This window comes from Astyanax mexicanus, chromosome 10 (assembly GCF_023375975.1).
Source record: "Astyanax mexicanus isolate ESR-SI-001 chromosome 10, AstMex3_surface, whole genome shotgun sequence".
NCBI classification, from domain to species: domain Eukaryota; kingdom Metazoa; phylum Chordata; class Actinopteri; order Characiformes; family Acestrorhamphidae; genus Astyanax; species Astyanax mexicanus.
Window position 1 is genome coordinate 38,081,712 of NC_064417.1, and position 21,120 is coordinate 38,102,831.

Consider the following 21,120-nt stretch of genomic DNA (forward strand, 5'->3'; position numbering starts at 1 on the left):
AAAGGCTGGAAGTATGGGCTTCTGGGTGGGGGACAGAGACAGAAAGAGAAAAATACAGACAGAAAGAGAGAGCGACAGACAGACAGACAGACAGATAGACAGACAGTGAGCACACCAGAGCACTCTGCAGCCATCTATCCACTGCTGACTTGGGCACAGAGACACGCAATGCGACACAATGCCTGTGTGCACAGTGCGTTAGCACTTCTGTCTGGTGAGGGCGGACCACCACGCTTCTGTGTTCACATGCATACTCCTTTGACTCCCCTCAAAGGGAAAAGGTCAAGAGTAACTCGTTTTGTCCAAAGGTGAAGTTTCCCACGGCTCTCGGACTGTGCAGCTTTCACTCACACTACAATACAGTGAGGCCACAAAGGTGAAGTGAGCATAATAAAGTTTTATTACTAACACATTTTATATGAACAATTTCTTTCTTATAAATCTTTAAATCAAAAATATAGATCCTATCATAATCATGAACTTTAAATTCTAAATGTTCTACTCGTCCCACATTTGAGTTCCTTAAATGAGACGCAGACATAAGCTCAAGAGTCAAGAGCTTGGAATTGTTCCCAATGATTTACAGGCCTAGTGTAGCTCTACTGACATCCTAATGCTCATTATTCTGGATTTAAGCGCTGTTTAAATGTATCTGAACCAATACAACAACCTGAAACCACAGTAAAAACAGATGAATCTGCTGTTTTATACTGTTGCTGCTCATTAATGCCCTTATGTGTGTATACAGTACATATTAAAAGTATATCTTAAAATATTGCTTTCTTATTTGAAGCAAAAATAACTTTAAATGGCTCTTTATCTAATTAGCTTCCTAATGCCTACGTGAAATAATGGAGCACAAGGCAGGAATACCTCTTGAACAGGAAACCAGGGTGCCAAACATACCCATTCACTTAATGAACGTGAACCTTGAGAGGGTGCCAGGTGAATGGGTGCCATTATATTTGTGAGGGTATTTAACATTCCTCAATCCAAATTGTCACATGTCTACTGGGAAGGCATTACCACCCTCAGTGGACAGGACAGTGGGCGGTAATGATTGTGACCAAATGTTATATCCATTGAATTAAAATGTAATTCTAAATGTGTAAAGATCTCTATACTTCTACATTCAAAATGCAGTCCAGGTCTAGGCCTAATCCCTCTTTATAAAACTGGTCTTGAAAGTTTGGAAGAGGGTTAATGAGGCAGTGGGGGATAAAGATGCGCCGCCTGAGACGCAAGGTGACATTTTCAGAATGTTGCCATGGCTCCAAGAGAGACCGCCGCTGTCGCCACAGCTCCTGCAGCACAACACTGGGTGTGTGCCCAGAGCGTCAGGGCGGTGTGTGCCCTTGTTGGCCCTTTAAGCCAAACCGAATGAGTGGAGTGCCTCCAGATGGAGGCTAATTTCATTACGAGGGCCCGGGCTCCTTCACTTGTTGCGGCGTGACGGAATCCGTCCGGCCGAGAATGAAAACGCTTGCCTTTGTTTTGCTAAGCACTGAAGGTTCAGCTGCGGCGCAAAGCCGCAATCAGATGTCGCAGCGCTAATTCAAATAAACCGTCCGAGGGTAAACAGGGAAATAACACGATCCGCCTCGCAAAATCCTACGCATGTGGTTTGCATCTCGGTGCAGGCTTATTAAAACAAAATACTGAAACAACACAAGACATTTTGAATTTGGCTCTCATTCATAAGCCACGCTTTACCTCATTAAAGCCTTGTGTAAAGGCCTGTGTGTAGGCCTAAACTGACCTTTCAATTCCTTACTCTAACAATGATCCAACTTAAACTGAAACTTAACTGCATTGTAAAAATATTAATAAAGTTAGTTCTGAACAGCAAGTCTGAATTCTGACAGAGGTACTATAAATTATGAAGAACTACAATGGCATGACTAGAGTTTGAACTTAAATAATATTATGTCTTTTGCAGGCAGTTAGACAGTTGTGCCACTCTAGAGCAGTGAAACCGAACAAAACCGTCTTTGTCTTGGACAAACTGCACCCTCATGCCAAATATCATGGGACAGGAACTAGTATCATGTCTCATGAGTTTTGCTATATCCCACTAAAAATAAAGAATTCTGCTCTGATCTGCGGGGTCATTACTTTATGGATAAATCTTGGTCCTCTCCTAACGTTTTCACATAAGCACTTCTGTTTTGTAACTACATACCTTGCACAGGAGCAGCGGTTTAATTGGATTGGTTTCATTCATTGATTTTAAAACAAAATACTGAGTACTGAAAGATTCTCTACTCTAACCTTAGCCTGCTGCATCTGTAGTATATCGTTCATTACCACACCTATAATTTCAGCAGATTTTATTAAGAAAAAACCCTTTGAGAAGTCAAAGATAGACGCTGAAGCACCCACCCATTGGTGGCAATAATAACTACAATATGATTCAACAGGTTTGAAGTACAAAGATATATTTGTGTGCTGTGTTGTAATTGATTGGGTGCTACAGATGTGGCAGAAATAATAAAATAATATAGAGGTAATGGGAAACACTGGAGTATTTATTTACAAATCCTAAATCCCTAAATAACAGTCCTAATTAAAAGCCTGAAGGCGATTCTGTGCTTCATTGGAGGAAGATTACGGGTGTGAGCAGATGAGTGGATGTTGGGAGAGAAACAGGTACCACCGCAAAGACAGACAGACGTGCTGCTCCGGCCCTTGATGATGCCATTACAGCTTAAATGAGGACAGATTGAATCTAAGCTGTTCCCTCCCCCCACTCCCCCCTCCGCTCCTGCTCTCGCCGGCCGCCCAGGAGCGAATGATTAATTGTGTGCGGGGGTCCGATTGCTGGGATGCTGCCGGTCCAGCCCCTCCCTCCCCTCATGCTTTGGCGCAGACCAAGGAAAGATAAGGCTACGCGGGCGCGAGTGTTGGCAAGGCAATTTCCTGTACAGGAAAGTGCTGTTTTGGAGCTAATGACGGGTCCCTCCCCTTCAACACAGACCCCCCCTTCCCCCCACCCGGTCCTCTAATCCATTCCCTCATTTAGCCACCGGCCTGCTCCCGCCACTCGCCTGCCTGTTGTCTGTCACATAAAGCCTTCTATTGACTGAAAGGCAAGCTTTCAATCAGGCCGGGCAGAAAGTAACATTGATTTGTCCTGTGGGAGGCGAACTGGTGTTAGAAATTAAAGATGCATGGAATATCTGATTTGCGACGAATCCCGGCTCCTCTCGCTCGCTCCTTCCCTCCCTTCCCTCTCTCTCCTTTAACCGCAGTGGGGCCATCACTTTCTAACTACCAGCTGAGAGGGCATTAGGCAGAGCAGAACAAGACTAATGTTTTTTACATGGGCTCTGAGGTTAGAAATGATTAGTATAAAACGGGACGAAGAGGGAGCAAGGTCCACTTCCATCGTTGCCTTGGAGAACATTCAAAAGGTCACGCTCTGAGGCTTTTCTGGAGTGCAAAAAAAATCAAAAAGAACTCAAAACAGCCAAAACCAAGAGCCTATATTTTTTTCTGACCTCTTCATAAGAAACACGGCACATTTCATGACTAATACATTTAGGTTTCGATTTAACGCCCACTTGTCTCACGCCAGAGCGGAACCGAGACTCCAGCTCCACCACAGAAACGTGATAGCTTCTCTTCGTCGCCACACTTCAGCTTTCCGAACTTAACGGTCGGGCGTTTTCCGTTTTCTCACCAGGAACTGGTGATTTGTCATTCTATGAAAATACCTTCAATACACTTAAAAAAAATGTTTTCTGTTGAAATCACCTTTTATGTATATAAATAGCATGGAACAAATAGGGTGAGATAATACTGAAGCCCCTCCCATTCATAATAAGACATAGGTCACCTGAACTCTTATTTAAGTTTTTGGAGATCTTCTCGATCTCTTACAGCCTCCTCTCATATTATCATGTCACTGCTGTCACAAAAAAACATATATTTCTCTCATATGCTCCCAGGATTAGGAGGGTCAGGACAAGTGTATGCCTCCTCCGATGCATATGTAGTCATCCACAGCTCCTTTTTTAATTACCTCTAATGCAGCATCACTAAGTTTTCCAGTTCTGATATATCAGACAATAGATGCCTGTTTCCCAGCATCACAACAGGAGTTACAGTGTGGTACAGCATGACTCTGCATGATCTAAGACTTGAACTTGCAATCCTTGGGCCATAAAGTGAACATCTTTGAGCATTGAAGGTTTTTTTCCTTCTTCTGTAAAGTTGCCATTTTTAAAACAAGGTTTTTGCGTGACAGTAACGATCTTCAAGCTTGGAATGTTTGCGCTTTATCAAAGTCGCAAATCTTTTCCAATTTGTTTGAACAATCCAGAATGAAATGCTTCACAATCTTGGATAGCATCAGAGGCGGCACGAACCCCCCAGCTTGCTATAATTTGGCGTGCTAATGAAGTGCATGCGAACGAGCTCTAAACAAAAAGGGTGAAAACATCGTTAAACTACGCTCACGCTTCAGAGTGCGCCTGCGGAATCAAACGCAGAGGAATGCCTTTGGTGAAGGCGGCTCGTGCTTTGCCCATGGAACGAAGACCCGTGAAGTCTCAGAGACGTCCCCCGTCGAGGCCGAATAAACTATCACAATAAACTCGCCCTGGTTGGAACGGGCCTGTCTGCGCCAAGCTGTCAAGAAAATGCACAGCGCTCTCGTTGACAAATGACAGCGTTTGGCAGGATGTGGAGGATCGCTGCAAATGTGAAAATTTGGTGCCTCTTATCGATGTGCGGATGGGAGAAAAGTCACCTTCAGCGCATGGGCGCGCGCGAGAGAAACGTCTCTGCACTTTCCTCCTCATAAAAAATGACACAGCCTCGCAAAAAAAAAAAAAAAAAAAAAATTCACATGATTTGACATTTGATTCAGAGCCAGAGTTTTCTGTACAAAAGTGCTTATAAAATATGCAGTGGTCTCAGCGCTCTGCAGAGTGGTGTATGTGTGTGTGTGCACACAAGTGTGTGTGTGTGTGTGTGTGTGTGTGTGTGTGTGTGCATGTGCGTGTGGGTACAAGCAGGGCTGGAACCTGGGGCAGCTACCCACAGCACTGGAAGCATGGTCATTTTTCTTCTCTAAACAGCCCAGTCTTTTAAACTTAAAACCTATTCTAAAGCTAATAAATATAAAGAGAGAAAAAGCTCTAGAACTGTTTCTATATATATATATATATATATATATATATATATATATATATATATATATATATATATATATATATATATATATATATATATATATAATGAGCCCAGTATATGCGTATAATAATCTTTTATACAATACCAGCATCTCTAGCTAAACTAAATGCTCCTCCTGTGTCTTATATTCAGCTAAACCACTGCAAATTATGATCAAATGTACAGTAAATGCAATAGAAGAGTATCCAGATGCTCTTTTTAATGAGTGGGTTCAGATACTTTCTGCTTCTTTGCACTTTTACACGTTACTGACCCAGACGTTTAGTTGTGCATGCACAACTTGTTTTAACCCTAATCTAATTATTTCATCTTATTAGAAATAAAAGGTCCACTGGGCTGTGGAGAGGTGGATCTTCTCTCAGGCTTCTTTCTCTTCAGTGCTTGGGCTGCAGCCAAAAATGCTGGTATTAGTTAAAAAAGCACTTACTTATGATCAGAAACGAATTATCTGTTATCAGTAACTGACCTCACAATGCTTTAAGAAAGGCTGAATGCCATCAAATCCTCACAGCATTTTTTCCAAAATCTACTGGAAAGCCTTTAAAGAAAAGTAGAGGTTTTTACTCCATTAAGGAGAAAACAAACTCAATATGATATGAGTTCTTGATTTCAAATACAACCAACTTTTGGATTTATATATAACTCTCGAAGGATAGCTCTAAAAGATGAGCATTTTATGCCAAAGGTAGTGTCATCATCACAGAGCATGAGCAGAGATCTTTTTTTTTGCAGTCATGCCTATAACTGTGGTTCTGTAACAATATGAGCTGTAATTACTCTGGTTTTAATACGGTTTTAATAAATTCTACGGGAGATTGATATCATGTGCCATGACTTTTGCCATGTACTATAGACACTAAAGAATGCTGCACTGACCTGTGGGATGTAAGTGTGGGGCTTCCTGAAATAAATGTGGATGTAAATCCTATCTGAGTCACTTGTCTATATGCATGGAAATTCCAACCAGACACCGCTGGTCACGATCATTACCACACACACACCGCGCTGTCCACTGGGGGTGGTAATAATGCCTCTTATGATGTATTCCCACAACACACACTAATGACACTGTGAATGAAGGAATAACAAATCCCTGCACAACCTTCATCCATCTGCCACCTTCTATCTCACTAACTCACAAACTCCTCACATCGCCTTACCATCATTCATGTCAACCTCACTCACAAGGTTCCACCTCACAAGTTATACAGTAGAGGTGAGGTCATTCTCTAGTCTTTACACTGTGTTATTATAAGTGTTCTGAACCCCTTAATTAAAATATATTACATTAAAATAAATTAATGTTTGCATTGCTATAAAATGAAAATTTTAGTCAACATTGACGACCTAGACATGGAAGGATGTTGACGCCTTTACTTTATAGATAAATCTTAATTTTGCTCATCTTACGATTCTAATGGAATTAAATGTGGAAGCTTCAGTAGAGCCTTTATTTTTATAACAGGGTTCATACACGTTTTATTCAACAAATTTTCATGATTTTTTATGACTTTTTATTTTCATTGCTTTAAGGCAAATTTTCATGACCATACAATTTTTAAGACATCAGTGCAGACATGGACAATAAAACAAAAAATCTACTAAAACTATAATTAAAATGAATTATAGTAGGTCTAAAATGAATCTGATAAAATGTTGACACCCAATCTTTAATAATAAAATGTGTGTCAGATTCTGTGAGCTCCATTGTGTCGTGCTAAATTATTGAATTAACCAAGATCTGATGTATTTTGTTTATTTTGCTTAAAATAGATTTTCTAAATCGATAAACGAAAACCCAAAAATTTGTAAATTGCAAATTTCCATTACTTTTCCAAAACATTCTGGGTATTTTTATTTTTCCAAAACGTATACAGTTTTTTTTTTTTATGACCGTACGAACCCTGTTGTAAGTAAAAGATCACTTGTGCAAAAATTTAAATACTAGTAAAGCACTGATTTTTTTTTTTTTTTAAGTGAGACGAAAACACATTTAGGCTGTTTAATTAAGGCAATGGTTAAAATGCAAATTGCAAAATGAATGAAAACCTGCAAAAAATGTGTTGTGCATTCAGTATTTGGTTTCGGTGCATCCCTAATAAATACAAATGAGAATTTTAATTGAACCTAAAACGAAGCTAAAGATTGCCTTAATCTCAAAAAGTACAACATTGTATAACTACGCTTAGTGGCAAAGGAATGATCCCAATAAGTACCTTCAACTCCCAAATCTGGTGCATGGTGAAATTCAGCATAATAAGAGTCTGCTTATGTATCCGCTGGCCACTGCGTAATGAATAATTATCGACATTTCTGCTCCCTCTTACATGGGTTAAGCCTCTCGGAGGCTCGCTCCCTGCAGATGAAGTATTATACTCATCACTGTGCTGGCCGCAGCACTTTCTCCAGTTCATTAGGATGCAAGGCATGTCCTGCAGCGGGGCGGGGGGCGGGTGGTCGGTGAGGGGTTTGGTGAGAGATAGCTTTGAAGTCATTAGTTCAGTCATTAGCGCAGTTATGTTAAATATACATTACAATTCATCACCAGAAAGAGCCAATCATTTATTCTGAACAGCTTGGCAGGCGTTAAATCACGCGCAGGGCCTGGGTTGCAGCCCCCCATCAGTCGCTCGGGCTCAATCAGCACTGTCTCTTCTTTCTGATCAACTCTGATCAACTCTGCTTAGTATCTTTTAAAGCAGCTGCTCTCTGCACTGTAGGTCATTTTTTTAAACGTGGATCACACGGATCTTTCTCCAACACCTCCAAGATGCGCAAAAGGCCACGTGAAAGGCCTGGGTCCTGCTGCAGTGCGTCATTACTTACACACGTCTCTAATGAGGGCTGTGATTAGCTAAAGCGTTTGGCATTCTGGGTCTCACGTATCAAAGCAGACACTCTGTACTCGCAAAGTGACCCTTCTGATGAAGTTCACAAAAGAGTTCAAGCTATTCAATGCCCTGGAAACTCTCAGTAGTTGGATACGGTCAGTATTTAAAAATAAGGCACGTATATCTGGCACGTATTATTAAAACGTGAAATATTATTTGTTGCCATATATTGTGTCCAAATGTTTATGAATGAACCAATAGAAATGGCCTCAAATGATAAAAATGAGTCATTAGTAGAATAAAATTTAAGACGTTTTTTTCCTTTCCATTGAAAAAATGGCATTTTAGAGACTTTTTAAAGAGATTCTGTTAGCAATGTTAGTTCAATATTCCTTATAGCATTACTAATATTACTCTAATATTACAAATAAGCAAAATGAGATCCCAGTTTTAAAAAAAAAATCACTTTAAAGGCAACTTTTTTTGTATCTTTTAAGCCAATATTGTAAGTATTTCCATTTAAGAGTTAAACGGTTTTCTGTTCTTTTTTTTTTTTTTACAGAGTACAGAAGATGTGCCAGAGTGATAATGACTGGTAATGGCCCGTATGGCCCACAGTGATCGGTGTGAAGCACACTGGAGTAGGGTTGTAGCGGTAACCGGTTTCACGGTATACCATGGTATTAAAATGCACGGTTATCATACCGTGTGTGTTTGCTTATTACCGGTAAAACGCAAGCCAGCGGACAAAATTAACCCGCGCATGCGCAACTCTGCTCCGCTTCAGCTACTCAGCACACAGCGGTGAGAACAGCAGAAAGTGCATCAGACTAAACAAATCTCCGTCCGCCTAAAAAAAGGCTAAACTAAAATCAGCAGTGTGGGAATATTTCGGATACCCGCCGAACGCACCCGAGGATGGTTATCCGATTTGTAATCAATGTGGCCATAAAGTCACAGCTAAAGGGGGACATACGTCAAACCTGTTCTCCCGTCTCCGAGAACACCACCCCGCCGTGCAGCGCAAAGTATGTGTTTAGTTTATAATTTTAATCTGAACCTAAATAAAACCTCTTTGTAGTCGTGCACAACCCCTGCGGTAAGCGCCCGCAAAAGCGCTGAGTTATCCGAAATGTGGGCACTCAGGTGCTGGCGTGAAGTGCGTGCTGCGATGGATTCACGTGTCCGTGTAAAGGTCCTGGCCGGACTGGATGTGAAAGACGCCATTCATTTACATGCGTTCATTTTCTGAAATTCTGTTTTTCATATGTTAAAACCAGACTCGGTGTGAAAGCCTTAAAACAGAAATCTCTATTGTGAGGATCATGTCAGAAATAAATCCCCTCTTTCTGCAGTATCTGGTTATATACCAACTTGGCAGTAAAACCGACGTCGTTGATCAGACACTGACCCAGGCTCAGTTTATCAGATATTAAATAATTTAAACCTAAATAATTGTACTGAATATTTTAAATACAGAATCTTTACTTCTTAGAGGACATGTAATGTGTGTAACGTGTGTGTATGTGTGTGTGTGTATATATATATATATATATATATATTTATATATATATATATATATATATATATATTTTTTAGATATATATGCACTCCTAATGCCCTTAAGAGTAGTGGAAAAACCTGGTTTCCTTCACCTGATGGTGTACAGCTTTTTTTTTTTAAGGAGACATTAAATTTATAATTGTTCCAGGTTTCTACAATAAATCGTTAATTGAACAATAAACCTTTGTTGTAATTTCTTTAAGGGTCAGTTTAATATTATATGTAACAAACTGTGATACCGTGATAACCGTGATACCGCGGTATTTTCTGAGACGGTTATCATACCGTGAAAATCTCATACCGTTGCAACCCTACACTGGAGTATTCCTGTTTGTAAAATGCCTCTAATAAGAACATTATGGAAATCACAACAATAGAAGCTGTTCGTCCTGCATCTCATCAGTAAATGTACAGCGCCTCCCTTTGTGTTAAAACCCCTTGTTTTTGAATGAGGCCTTTAATATTCTGTCCGAGACCACCCTGTAGATGGCTCTATCTTTAGCGCAGGTTAGCAGCGGAGCTGTGCTCACGGCGCAGGGCAAAGGAAGGACTCATTAAGCTCCCTCCGAGAGCCACCGCTGCATTAATCCAGAAGATAAAACTGTAGACGGTGTGCGCGGGCACGAGCCGTCCCTCATTTTCGCCATCACTAAAGCAGATCTATGACACGCTCAAAGAAGCGTCCCCCAGCGCCGCACTTTCCCGCCGTTCGCTTAAGCAGACGTCAAAGGCAATTGCTTTTCGCGGCCGGCCAGGAGAGTCTGAAATTATGCATAAAGGGTACGCAGCGTGGAGGGTGGTGATTACAATGCACTGGGTTAACATATCATGATCGGCTGAGCGATATATATATTTATATATATATTCCCCCCTGATACGCGCGGGATGTATGGCTCAATCACAGCGAGGGGAGCGGGGTAGGGGCCAATATTCATATTCTCCTGTTCTCCATGGCTGGGCATTTGGTAATGGGCTTTGGTGGAATCTGAGGATATTCTGTATTATTAATGAAAATTGATTCCTGACTCACTCGCACTTTTCCGCTCATGTGCTCTCAGATTTTTTTCTCCTGATCAGGCCATTTTAGCCTTGGAGCGCGTACAGAGAGAGAGAGAGAGAGAGAGAGAGAGAGAGAGAGAGAGAGAGAGAGAGAGAGAGATAGAGAGAGAGACGCTAAGCGAAAGACTGAGGGTGAAGTGAGAAGGGCTGTCACGATAACTCGATTGAATTTGATGGATGGTGACTAGCTCATTTAAATCAATTGATACGTACCTCCTCAGACCTGCGGTATTGATTTGTTTTTAGTTCTTATGCATTATAATAAAGAATATTTAACAATTCTCACACTTCACTTTATTTAACAACAGAGGGGAGTCCACAGTGCTGTACAGAACAATAAAGATTATTCTTCACAAGAAGGAAGAACACGTTTCCCATCACTAAGAAGAACCATGTGGCTATTTAAGCAATCAAAATTGTCGAAATAGTTCTGTGAGTAATCATAGATCCAATCTTCACCGAAGAATCCTGGAAGAATCCCTTTTTAGGTGCATAATAATATAGCTGATTATATAGCTGTGTACAAGCTACGAGTCGCAAACTTAAAAAAAAGCTTTCATAATTACTTCATTAAATTTGATGCAACACTACTGCTGCAACATTATCTCATTAAAATAAACTGAAATGCATCTTTTTTAGAGAAGTAGTATTGATTTGTTTTTACTTCATTTAGTTTTAGTTCACATGCAAGATAATAAACCTTTTTTTTCAATTTTTTCAAGCAGAGCCTAGTCTAGTCACACTGTGTACTTAAGCCCACCTAAATTTGTCCATATGTACATGTTTATTAGTCTCAAATTTCAACTATCTTAGCAAATACTATTATTTAAATACTGGAAAATGGATCTTTGACTTTAATTTTAACATAGTGGAGTTATTTTATTGTACTGTACAAAACCCATACAAAAAGTTTATTTTTAAAAGGTTTCTGAAAGAATCTTGTTTAAGGGTCCAAATTAACTGATCATATAAATGAGTTGTGAGAGTGTCTGTCACGGTTACTTGAATAAATTTGATTTATGGCTTTATCTTTATTTAAATCAACTGAAACATACCCTGCTCAGACCAGTAGTGTTGATTTGCATGATAATATACAACATTTTTTTATTCTTCCACTGTTCTGCGAAGCAGAAGCAGAGCCTGTACAAACACACTGTCAACTTATGTCCAGTTCAATCTGTCCATATATATTTTTCCATTACTAGTCAATGCTCAGAAAAGGTTGTATAAAGCTTGGAAAAAGGTCTATGATGTTAAACATCAGTGGATTTTACAAGAGCCTTGAGAAGAAGCATGTAACAGAATAAAATGAGGCCAATGGTTCAACGAGTGGTCAAGAAACTTCATACCAAAGAACCCTGGAGGAACCCCGCTGTTTAAAGAATGTACTATAGCTGAGTACATATAATATAGCTGAGTGTGCAACTTCAGAAGCAAAAGACGATGGATGGAGGATGAAGTGAGAAGAACTGTCACAATTACTCAGTTTAGTCTGACTGAACTATTGATTTGTTTTGTAGTCCATCTGCATAATAATAAAGCATATTTTCAATTCTCTCAGTAGTCTTGTCTTTATTAAGACGGAGGAAGAGTCTAGTCTATGGTCACCCATTTATGTTTTTTTCTTTTTCCACCACATGTGGTGTGGTGTTTTTATAATGTTTTAATGATGTCTTTTTGTGAGCTTTAAAGTATTATGGCTCTTTGAAAGGCTGTGTATGGATCAGTTATGTCTACTGAATTTTTTTCATGTTTTATGTCTATATTTGTCTATTACTAGTCTCTAATTTCTACAGTCTAAGTAAAATAGCTTGTATATAATACGGAATTTAACAATTTCCAAGAGGTTTCCCATCATAAAGATGAATCATCGAAACCAGGAAAAGCAAAAAAGTGTTAGTCAATCAATAAATCTGTGAGCTGTCACTGAGACATTTTTACTGAAGAACACTGGAAGAACTTATTATTTTTTTAGGGTGAGCATGAGGGCCATTTTTAGAGAAAAGTATTTTTTTTAGTGAAAGTAATAAGTTGAAAGTGAAAAGGGCTGTCATGATTACTCAAATTAAACTTAATGGATAATGTGAATACCTGATATAAATCTATTGAAATGTAGCTTCTCCAACAAGTGCTATTGATTCCTATTTTTTTTTAGTCCATCTGCATAATAGTAAAGAATTAATTGTCCAACTGGTTTAGTCTACAGTGAAAAGCAGAGACTGGTCCAGGCACAGCCATTCATTCATTTTTATTTTTCGCCACATGGCGTTTTTTTTTATATATATAATTTTTTTAATGTATTTTTGTGAGCTTCCAAGTTAATCGTTTTCTTTTCATTCTAAAAGTATTAAATGTATTTAAAAGGATTAGTGCATAATTACCAGTTATGCCCATTTTATTCTGCCCATATGATCAATCTCCATGTACCACATATATACTATACATGAGTCCATTACTAGTCTCCACTTTCTACACTGTAAGTAGAAACATTTGTATAGCATCGATATAATGACAAAAAACTATCCCAGTCAAAAAAGGCAAATTAACAGGAGTAAATGATAAACACTTTAAATCCAAATAATTTTAGAGATTTCTTTTGGTTCATTCATTGTACAATTTGGACACAGTGTGAAGAACAACTACTAAATTCATGTTATGTTAACAAAAAAAAAATATATATATATATATATATATATATATATATATATATATATATATATATATATTAGAAATTATAATTTTCTAATTTTAGAATTTAGAAAATTTAAATACAAGTATTTGCACGACTGTAACAAAACCTCTGTTACAGAGATGGATTTAAAAATCTGAAAACCTACATAAATTACCATTTATTTAATCAAAAACATTGAGAATGCATGACATTAGAAAATTATGTGTCAAAAATTATCCAGACACCCCTTCAAATAAGTGTATTCAGCTACTTTAACCTCTTAAACTCCTGAGAAGCACCAGAAGACATTTTGGAGTCATTTCTGAGCACTAATATTGATCCATTCATTATTACATAGTGAACATCTGCCAGATTCATATTAATATGGTAAAAATCTGCAAACTGATTCAAGGAGATTCAAGGTTTTTGAGTAGTTAAAGGATTTTTTTGGTTTCAAAAGGTTTATTGTTATAGAGAAGACTATAAACTATAAACCAGGTAAAGATGGCTAATACAAAAATTGGAATAACCACTATTTTGGGGGTAATATAGCTGCTGACCCTATAATGCCAGACCTAGAATAAATGAGACACAGTCTTATGTCATGTCTCTCTCTCTCTCCATGTCTCTCTGCCTGTCTCCCTCAGTCTCTCCTCATTCTGTGGCTCCTCAATAACGCCTCAGAAACTTCTCCCAGCCTAATAGTGATGTAGTGCCATGCCACCGTGCTGCTCGGGTGCCGCGGATAAATGGACATGGGGGCTGGACTACCCCCCCCTCGTTCACTGAGGGCTGCTCGTTTGGGGGATGAGGCTGGCACTTAGCACTCTGCCACCGGCCTGATGGATGGGGCTGCGGCGTTCACTGCCTACTGCTGTCTCTCTCTCTCTCTCTCTCTCTCTCTTTTTCTCACAAGCTAAGGCTTTTAGCACGCAATCTTCCGTCTTACTGCATGGTTGTATAGCAGCTATTTTTTCTGCCCGACTGTGCTTGGCTGAGCAGCAGCACATGGAAAGAACTTGTTCTAAGCTCATACTAGAGAAGTATTTGCTAGTTCTCGAGTTATGGAAGCAGCTGGAGGTTACAGAGGTTAAACGATGCGCTAATCAGCATTAGCAGTCCTCATAGACTGAGAAGTTATTTGCCAGCAGCACTGATAGCTAGCGATATTAGCTAGCGGTGCAACAGGGAGGACTGGCGCTAACAGGCTACAACTCTGGACTGGAAGTAGAAAGACTTAGAACACACAAACTCAGACAGACAGACAGGTAGACAGACAGACAGAGACACATAAGACAGTAGTAGAACCTTAGTGCTGTTTTAAAAAAGTGCTCCACACACACTGAGAGCGAAAGAGAGAGAGCTAGAACAAGAGAAAAGTCGGCAGGAGCGACGGAACCTCTTTGGTGGAGACGACAATGCAAGCACAATGCAGCACAGGATGACAAACGAGCAACTTTCACTGTCGCACAGTCATTACAGCGACACACACACACACACACACACATACAAACACACTCTCTCTTTCTTTTTCTCTCCTGCACACACACTCACATACACACATACACACACACACACACACACTGTGGTGGCAACAGATTGGTCAGGATGACACAGACACTGCCACTGTGCCGCAGGTACACTGCACTTTGATATGCAACACACTTTGCCCTTCGACAACGGTCAAGGCGAAACACTCACACACACACACAATCTCTCTCTCTCTCTCTCTCTCTCTCTCACACACACACACAAGCAGAGAAACAGTATACCTACAGCTAAGGATGAACAATGTAAGATAACAATAAAAGAATGAGGAAAAGCAATAAGAGAAAAAAGACAGGAATAAGGAAGAAAGAAAGAGAAGAAAGAGCAGAGCAGTAAAGTGAGCTTCTCTGTCTCTCTTTCTCGCTCTGTGTGTGTGTGTGAGAGAGAGAGAGAAGGAGAAGAAAAAGAAGAAAAAGAAGAGAGTATAAAAGAAGAGCAGAGCGATGAAAGGACGAGATGAAAGCAGAGGAGAGGAGAGATAAAGCTGAGAGAGGAGTGGAGAAGGCAGGCAGGAGGGGGAACTCACAGGATCTCCAGATCGCGCAGGGCTCGGAAGGCTCCATCTTCGATGCAGCTGATGTGGTTGCTGTCCAGTTGCCTGCAGATGAGAGACAGGAGTCAGCGGCAGGTCTGCAGACAAGCGGGTGGGGGAGAGGGGGAGAGAGGGAGAGGGAGAGAGAGAGGATGGGGAGGTGGGGTGGTGTGTAGGGGGGGTGTGGATGGGGAGGAGGAGTGGTGATGGTAAGGGGGGGGGGGGGGGTCTGCAGGAGGGAGGTACACACACACACATGCTGAGCTCTCACCTCCACTCTTCTCCCTGCAGTCAGGGACAAGGACCAAATGAATAGAAGTGGCCTGTCTGTGGCTATAGCCCACCATACCCTTTCCCCTCCCTCTTTCTCTCTACCCCTCTCTCTCTCTCTCTCTCTCTCTCTCTTCTATCTATACATCTCATCACCCCACTCTCTATTCATCCTACTGTATGAATGTATGGGGGCAAGAAGGTGAAGAGGCAGAGAGAGAGAGCGAAAGAAAGGAAACAGTGTGTAAAGCATGGGGTAACGAGGCAAAAAGAGAAATAGATCTATATATACAGAGGGAGAGAGGTCTAAAGAGTATTTGGTAAAGAATTAAAAGAGACAAAGAAGAAACAGATAAAGAGAGAAAATATAATATATATATTATATTAGGAAGAGATATATATATATATATATATATATATATATATAATAGGAAGAGAGGTGTAAAAATGGGTAAAGAGATAAAAGTGAGAGAAAACTAAACAGATAGACTCTATAAAAAGAGAGAGAGATGGAGAGTGTTAACAGTATGAGGGACAAAAAGGAAAAGAGAGAAAAGAGGTATAGACAGAAAGAGAAAATGAGATAGTGATAGAAAGAGAGAGGAAGTAGTGTTGGAAGAGAGAGATAAGAGGTACTGCATATAGGGAAAGGTGTAAAAATGTAAAGAGGGGTAAAGAGGAAAATTAGAGAGAGAGAGAGCAGTGTAATGTGTATGATTTAAAGATATAAAGGAAGAAGGAGAGATAGACCAAGAAAGAGAGGTGTAAAAGTATAGAAGGGTAAAGAGGTGAATAAAAGGTAGAGTGCAGTTTAATGGGAATGAGGTAAAGATATATAGAGGACGTAGAGATAGACAGATAAAGAAAGGTGTAAAAGTATAGAGGGATAAAGAGGTGAATATGAGAGAGAGGACAGTGTAATGTGTATAAGGTAAAGATATAAAAGAAGGATGTAAAAGTATAGAAGGGTAAAGAGGTGAATAAAAGGTAGAGTGCAGTTTAATGTGAATGAGGTAAAGATATAAAATAAGGAAAGATAGAGAAAGAAAGGGTGTAACAGTATAAAAAGGTAAATAGGTAAGTAAGGGGGGAAGAGCAGTGTAATGTGTGTGATGTAAAGATATAAAAGAAGGAGAGACAAAAAGATAAAGAGTGGTGTAAAAGTATAGAGGGGTAAATATGCAAATTAGAGGAAAAGAACAGTGTAATGTGTATAAGGTAAAGATATAAAACAAGGAGAGATAGACAAAGAAAGAGAGATGTAAAAGTATAGAGAGGAAAGAGGTAAATAAGAGAGAAAGAGAGAGAAAGATAGCAGTATAATGTATAATGTATAAAGTATAGAGGGGTAAATATGCAAATTAGAGGAAAAGAACAGTATAATGTGTATGATTTGGAAATATAAAAGAAGCAGAAATAGACAGAGAAAGAGAGGTGTAAGAGTATAGAGAGGAAAAGAGGTAAATAAAAGAGAGAGAGCAGTGTAATATGTATCAGGTAAAGATATAAAAGAAAGAGAGATAGACAGAGAAAGAGAGGTGTCAAAGTATAGAGGGGTAAATATGTAAATGAGAGGGAGAGAGCAGTGTAACGTGTATGAAATAAAGATATAAAAGATGGAGAGATAGAGAAAGAGAGGTTGTAAAAGTACAGAGGAGTAAAAAGGTAAATAAGAGAGAGATTCAGACTGAGAGAGAAACAGATACAAAAGTGTAAAGAATATGAGCGAGAAAAGGAACAGTGGAAAGTGTGTGAAGTAAACAGGTAAAAGAAAGAGAGAGATAGAGGGAAAGAGAGAGATAGAAAGGACAGTATACAGCACAGGTGGTGTGGGGCAAAAAAGGGAGAGATAGAGATATACTGTATATAAAGAGAAGAAAAGTGGGAGAGAGCAGTTTAAAGAGTATGGTGTAAAAAGTGAGAGAGGGAGAGAGATAGATAAAGGGAGTGAGATACAGCACAATAAAGAGTATGAGGTAAAATAAAGAGAGATAGAGAAAGAGAAAGGGAGGTGTAAAAAGTATGGGGTAAGACAGAGTTAAAAAGGTAAATGGAAATAAAGATGTAAAGAGTGAGGGGTGAAAAAACAAGGGAATAAATATAGACAGAAATAGAGAGACACACAGAACAAAAAAAGAGAGAAAAAGTAAGAGGGAGCAGGAGAAAAAGTGAGAATGAAAGAGAAAACTTTCTACACTGAACGAGTCATTTACCCCGACTTACTTTCTGTCTCAAAAAAGAATGGGGGATATAGAACAGAAAAAGAAAGCAAGAAAGAAACAGATTAAGATTAAGAAAGAGTGAGGGGGACAGTGAGAAAGAGAAAGATGGGAGAAAAAGAGAGAGTGAGAGAGAGAGAGCAGTAGAAAGAGTGAGAGAGACAAAGCGCCATCATGGTGCACTAGTTGTGCTGCTGTAGGGCTATAGGGCAAAAGAGGGAAAGAGAGAGGGAGACAGGACAGTGCATGGAGAGACGCAGAGGAAACAAAGAAAGGAATGCAGTGGATTAAGAGATGGAGAAAGATGCAGGTAATAAAAAGAGAAGGATAGAGCAAGAAAAAGGAGGAGAGAAAGAGAGAGAGATAGAGAGAGAGGGGCAGTGAGACAGAAGGAGAGTGAACAGCAGGCTGGCTATAGTGCGGCCCACCCCGTCTGTCAACTCTCTGTAAATATTAATTGCATTTTCTCCCCCTCTCCCCAATCTCCCCCCTCCTCCTCCTCCCTCTCTCTCTCGTTCGTTCTCTCCATCCATCCTCCCCCTCTCTTGCGCTTTCTTTTTTTCTTTTTTTTAAGTCAGAAAGGGAGTAATTTCATTACATTAGAGCACCCAATCCATTACGAGCTTTTACCGGCTCTGTCACTGAAACAATTTCATTAAAGGAGAGGGGGGCTGGTAAATCAGGCTGGGTCACGACGCTGGACGCTCTCACTCGTTCCTCTTCCCTTCTCTTTCCTTTTACTTTAATTTGCAGGCCTAAGTGTCCCCCCCACCTCCCCATTTCCCCCCCAACCCATGACCACCCGGCCCCTCGTCGTGCCGTCTCCAGCCAAAAAAGAATGGATGGACAGAAGAGCGAGACGCAAAAAGAGCAAGACTTTTGAATGGCCCTCCTGAGTCATTTGTTCAGCTCAAAGGCTACAGTGACATCTGACCTGCGACAGACCCACTGCTTTAACCTCTTTAGAGATGGTGGGGGGTAATAAAACTAGAATACTGCCCCCCAACCACAGCTCCTTCCTGCTTTCATTCTCTTCCTTTTTCATCCTGAAAAGGCGCCCATTCATCTCCATAAGTGAAGAGGAGATGGCACCGGCCTCTCAGAGACTCGTCTATTCTCAGAGACCATTCAAATGGCGGCACTTACGCCGAGAACGTTCTCTATCACAGTGGAGATGAAATAAGTACAGGGCTGAATTAAAACGGTGGTCTGCGCAATGCCCACTGTAATTCCATTCAGGGCAGACCCATACATTCTACGTAATCGACCCACTTAAGCAAAACGAGTGTCTAAAAAAATGTACGTTACACGACACTCGTCTCAGAGAGTCAGAATTGAACCCTAAGAGTCAGTAACTATGAAGACCCTCTAGAAAAAATGTAGACAGCCTGAGGGTCTTCAAAATAATAAGTGAAGACTTCCAGGCTGCTATTTCTAGCTTTGAGTGAATGACTTGGATGAATAATCTTTTGTAGCTCAATATAATACCACTCTTAACACTCTTAAAGTAAAGAAGGGTATTTTGGAGTGGAGCCATAAAAGAACCACTCTTTCAGTTGTATAAAGAAGCTTTGATAGATAATTCTTTAAAAAAAAAATCATATTTCTTTACTGTTACCAGAAAACCCTTCAAATTTAAAAGAGATGGCCACAAAGGTCTTAAAATTAATGTAAGTTAATGTAATTAGGATTTATTTCAAGCTCCTGTTGTTTGCAGCATTCCTGCTGGTCCATTTCTAATGAAATGTACACATAATACTGTATAATGTGTAAAGAAGGACTGTGTCAAACTTTATCCATTTATTGTCAGTGTGGCTAAAGGTTAGTTGTTAAAAAAACTGCAGTCACAAAGGCAGTTGTTATGTTCAAATGATGTAGACGATATATGTATCTGCTGAGTTTTATAAGAACAATATGTGCACATTAGAGGACATTCCTTTTACAATGCAAAAACAGTGCATGCTTTGTTTTGTTACTGTGCCTTCAAGACTAATATACAGTTCTGGAAAAAGAGCACTTGCTATTTATATGTATATAATTGAGTAAAATGAACATGAACTAAATTAACTACAGACAACATTTCTCCCAAATTGCAAATAAAGGTTTTGTCGTTTAAAGCATTTATTTGCAGAAAATTAGACATGGCTGACATAACAAAAAAGATGCAGAGCATTTAGACCTCAAGTTCATATTCATAAAGTTTTAAGAGTTCAGAAATCAATATTTGGTGAAATAACCCTGGTTTTTAATCACAGTTTTCGTGCATCTTGGCATATTCTCCTCCACCAGTCTTACACACTGCTTTTGGATAACTTTATGCCACTGCTGGTGCGAGAATTTAAGCAGTTCAGCTTGGTTTGATGGCTTGATATCATCCATCTTCCTCTTGATTATATATTCCAGAGGTTTTCAATTTGGTAAAATAAAAAAAGAACATCATTTTTAAGTTGTCTCTTATTTTTTTCCAGAGCTGTATGTACAGTACAGTTAACAAGCACAGTTCTGAATGTCCTCCCTGTTGAAAAAAATGTTTTCCAGATTAGAACACATTTCTTACAACTTCTAAGTTAATGGTTGGCTTGTACTGTACTGTAAGCTTAAATGGCAAATAGTGTACAACATATACACCAAAATGTCAAATGTATGTGACACTGTATAAATAGTGTGTCACATGACATCTGCCATGTCCTAGCTTTTTCCCTTAGACTGCTGGAGTTGATAGCCACACTCTAACTATGTTGCATATAGTCTGTTAAAAATCCAGTCAAAACTAAATCCATTTCTCTGTCTTCCTCTGAGTTACTGACTGCCCATCTGTCTGGCCTTATACCGATGGATGTTCCACCCTCTGGTTCTCTTGTCACTTGTCTGGCCTGACTGATGGAAGTCTCTGATGAGCTACCCACTGCCCAGTTTACACCACCTGCCTTGGACAGGTTGCTCACTCTATCGTTTACATCGAAGTTACAATAGATGTTTAGAACTATTTCTAACAATTTTCTAACTGCATTCACAGAGTGTGCCACTATTCATCTTAAAATATTTTATACCTATGTGGATGTATAATGACTGTATTATAAGTTGTCTTATATAAGTTGTCTTATATGTCCTATATATTAGCCTTAATAGTACATGTGATAGTATATGTGATAGTAGCACAAGGTACACATGAGCATTGGTTCCTCCTAGGGTTTTTCCTCCTCCAGCTCTGAGGGAGTTCTGGGGGTC

General features: G+C 39.6%; 1 protein-coding gene across 1 annotated transcript in view; it reads right to left on the reverse strand.

Moving 5' to 3' along the window:
- The window catches only part of slit3 (slit homolog 3 (Drosophila)), a 228,618-nt gene that overhangs the window by 82,514 nt on the left and 124,984 nt on the right, over positions 1–21,120 (reverse strand). Inside the window, exon 6 of the mRNA XM_022684066.2 lies at positions 15,398–15,469. Within this exon, the coding sequence (XP_022539787.2) occupies positions 15,398–15,469 (72 nt within the window). The remainder of the gene's footprint in view (positions 1–15,397; positions 15,470–21,120) is intronic.